The 3,941-nt window shown below is 36.0% G+C and overlaps 1 protein-coding gene across 1 annotated transcript in view; it reads right to left on the bottom strand.

The window, feature by feature from the left end:
- Positions 1-148, bottom strand: part of LOC118737174 (NADP-dependent malic enzyme) — a gene marked incomplete at its 5' end in the record, with an annotated part of 13,126 nt that extends 12,978 nt beyond the window's left edge. Inside the window, 1 exon segment of the mRNA XM_036467519.1 lies at positions 1-148. Within this exon segment, the coding sequence (XP_036323412.1) occupies positions 1-36 (36 nt within the window).
- Positions 149-3,941: the final 3,793 nt, after the last annotated feature.

Consider the following 3,941-nt stretch of genomic DNA (forward strand, 5'->3'; position numbering starts at 1 on the left):
CATGGGGATTCCGATTGCACAGTGCTTGACGGTCATTGCGTCACCAAGGGAGGCATTGATGTTGTTGCTGGTAGTAGTAGTAGTCAGCTGAGCGCCACCAACAGCTGATTGCGCGAAAGCTCCACCGCCGCCGGCACCAGCACAAGCACCAGCACCAGCACCAGCGCCACTACCACCATTACCTCCACCAAAGTGACAGCTGTTGGCCGTGGCGGCGGCGATTTGCTGCTGTTGCAGTTGTTGGTGTTGGCAATGTTCATTCACTGGAATCGTGGTTTTGTAATATTGCGGTAGTTGTTGTTGTCGCTGCTGGTTGCAGTGGTCGTACGGTGTTACCTGGCCATTGGAAGGGTTATATGAATTGTTGGCAGTTGGGTATAGCGGCGAACTGTGAACGAAATAAACGCACGAGAGAGTGAAGAGAGCAACTGGCTTAATTGTTTAATGTGAGTTTGAATGCAAGTGTGTGTGTGTGACTGGCTATTATATTAAATTAATAAATAGTTTGTGAGAAATTCGCGTCATGCATTGTGTAATTCACACTTAAATTCACATATTTTTAGCAACTATAAAATCGCCGCTAAATTTGAATCGTTTCATTTTTATACAAAAATATTTGGCAGCATTAATATTAGTACACATTTTGTTAGTTGTGCCGCCAAAAATATTTGATAAGATTATTTTTTATAGTTAGTCGTATGTTTTAGCAAAGTGAATATTAATAGACGCAACGGACGCCGCACGTAGCGGGCGCCTCATACGCTCAAAGGTCAATTTTTGTAAAACAAAACACACCATGGTATTATAATCAGTGTTGCCAGAACTTTTTATATTGGTAAAAAAATAAAGTTAAACAAGTAAGAAAGTCTAAGTTCGGGCGGAGCCGAACATTAAATACCCGGCGCAATTATTAAATATATGTTTTTTCACCTTTCCGAAACCTTCCGCTAGATGGTAAGCCGGGGTGTATCAATTTTGAGTAAATTAGCGCCCTTCAATTTCGAAATATTGAAGTTTCAAGCATTTCTGAAATATACCGTTATATGAAAAGCGGTCGTAATTTTAGTCCGATTTCAATAATTTTCAACGCTTTGCTTTTATGTGGCAAGCACAATAACCATACCGAGTTTGGTTCAAATTGCTAGAACGGTTAGCGAGATACATATATGTGATCATAAGTGGGCGGTGCCACGCCCATTTTCCAAAATTGTATCATAAGCGTATTTCTTGGCAAAAAATTGTTGCAGCCATCAATTTTGAATAAAATAGCTTTAATATTTACTGATTTATCGAGGATTTCGTATTTTTCTAAATTACCGTTATATGGGATGTGGGCGTGGTTATTGTCCCATTTTAAAAATTTTCGGCCATTTGGTATGTTGTAGCAGGACCAATAACTATACCAAGTTTGGAAGAAATTGGTGCAGCGGTTACCAAGATATACACATGTAACCATAAGTAGGCGTGGCTACGCCCATTTGCCAAAATTTTTTAATATTTTTATTTTTCGTCTAAAACTCATTGTAAATATAAATTTTGAGTGAATTATCTTCAGTAGTTACTAAAATATCGCACTTTTCGTATTTCTGAAAATTACCGTTATATGGGAGGTAGGCGTGGTTATTGTCCGATTTTGCCCATTTTCAATACCATCCGTCCTACGCCCGAAAGAAGTACATGTACCAAGTTTCGTTAAGATATCTTAATTTTTACTCGAGTTACCGTGTGCACAGACGGACGGACGGACGGACGGACGGACAGACAGTCACCGCTTAATCGATTTCTCTTTTCATTCTGATCATTTATGTATACATTTGTCTATATCTATCTCGATTCGTTTTGCCTGTTACAAACAACCGTTATGTGAACAAAGTTATAATACCCTTGTGCACAAGTGCGCTCGGGTATAAAAAGCTAAATCACAATTTGAGATATGCCTGAAAGAGCCAAATTAACAAATCAAAAGTTTTTGTTGTTGTTAAACCTGATCATAGTGTCAAAAGATAAAATGTTAAAATTTTGTAAGGAACAGCTTATTTTGTACGTAAGTAAACAACGAATCGGTGTGACATTTAGCCCCGTCGCGTGAAAACCTAAAGCCTAAATCAAAAGTTGTTGAACAGCGCCCTGCATAAAAGAACCACCTACCGACACTTTCGTTAGGCTTCGCTCCATCCGTGTAGAAATTCACCGGTGTTGTCTTGCAACTACTGATTCCGTTCGCGCTTTCCTAAAGGGGATCTGAGTGGCGAAAGAGTTGAAAAACGAGTCTACCCACGCAGAAAACGGATAAAGTCGAGGCTTCAGAAACCTTTCTTTGTGTCTTCTGACGATGGAAAATACAAACGATGTGATGTGCGATGTCTTTGTACTCCATCGTCGCAAAGTATAATTTTTCGCGGTACTGAACATCTTTTGAAAAGGTATTCAATATTTGTATACATATTAGGAGTGTATATTTTTTAAATGAAAACTCGCCGAAGTAAAATATCATGCAGCATTTGTCTCTATTTTTTATTACATACCTAACACTAAACCACGCATTAAACATCTTAACACTATTTACATTTGTAGCTAATATTTTTATCAAAAGTAAAAAGCTAAAAAAGCCTATTCATTTAAAAGAAAGCTAGAAGCTAAACAAAATTGTTCTGGTTAAACCCGAATATAGAATGCTAAATCTAGCTGGAAAACTAAAATGGCAACACTGATTATAATAAGAATTTGATGGGATATTTATGGACTAAAGTTTAGATCTCTGCTATCAAAATTAGGTCCCGGTTGAAGTAATAGATGTTCATTTGGATTGGACAGCTGAGATGAAGAATCGCGTATCAATTTTGACAACAGAGATAAAGACAAAGGAAAAGGCAGTCAAAGGCAAGGTCAAGATTGAGATTAAGGAAGAGATGAAAGTGAAGATGAAGGTCAAAATAAAAGATGAAGATAAAGATTTAGAAGAGCGTTGCAAGAAAGCTATAACTGCCCTGTATGTATGCCTGTAAATCAGCGATAGGGGAAAAATGAGGATTGAAGCATCAAGCTGCACCCAGAATTACAGCGGACGACGGTAAAGCGATCAAATCAAAGAATAAATGGAAACTAGTGAACCCGCATGGCGTTGAAACGCCCAAAATTGAATTTAAAAATTATAAAAATATTCTAAATGTTATTCGGAGTTATAAGCGATTGGATTGCCATATTTCATCTAAATGTTCTAACTTCAAAAAATAAAATCTTAACCCATATATACAGCCCCTACTTGCAATTGGAAAGAACGGTGCAAATCAAATGACCTTCACAAAAAATTCCTTTTCATATAATATATTTATATACTTAGTTAGATAAGTACGACTTTTCGAAAAGGTGGCAAGCCTAATAAAATATATTTGTTTATTTACTCGAGTTTTTTTTTAATTTTTTATGAAACTTGTGTATAAGTTGACTAAATTTGACTATTGAAACAGGTGGAAATCCTTTTCAAACGTATTTTCAAGCTAAAGTATTTTTCAATTTCTTTCTCTTGTGACACAAATTACAATTAACTGATGAATTAATTTGAATTTGATTTTTCAAACAGTGGTCAGATATTAAGCATTTTCAAACACATTTCGATTGATATCTATCTTTTGATAATTAATCTTTTTAGAATTAAAGCCTTTTCAAGCCCATTTCGACTGATATCCATATTTGAATTATTCATTTGGCTTTAAATATAACTTTTTAAACGGACGGCAACCCTCATAAAACACCTCAAAAATAATTTTAGTGTTCAAACTAAAGAGCTCATAACAATTTTTCGCTTGGCACCCGTATTTCAAATAAATTTCATATAAGTTAATTAAATTCGACCTTTTAAACAGGTGGCAGCCCTCTTCAACCTATATAACCTTTTTAAATTACCCTCTGACATTGTGGTACATATTTTAATTAACTGATGA

This window comes from Rhagoletis pomonella, unplaced genomic scaffold (assembly GCF_013731165.1).
Source record: "Rhagoletis pomonella isolate Grant_MI unplaced genomic scaffold, Rhpom_1.0 Rhpom_scaffold_00004, whole genome shotgun sequence".
Taxonomy (NCBI): domain Eukaryota; kingdom Metazoa; phylum Arthropoda; class Insecta; order Diptera; family Tephritidae; genus Rhagoletis; species Rhagoletis pomonella.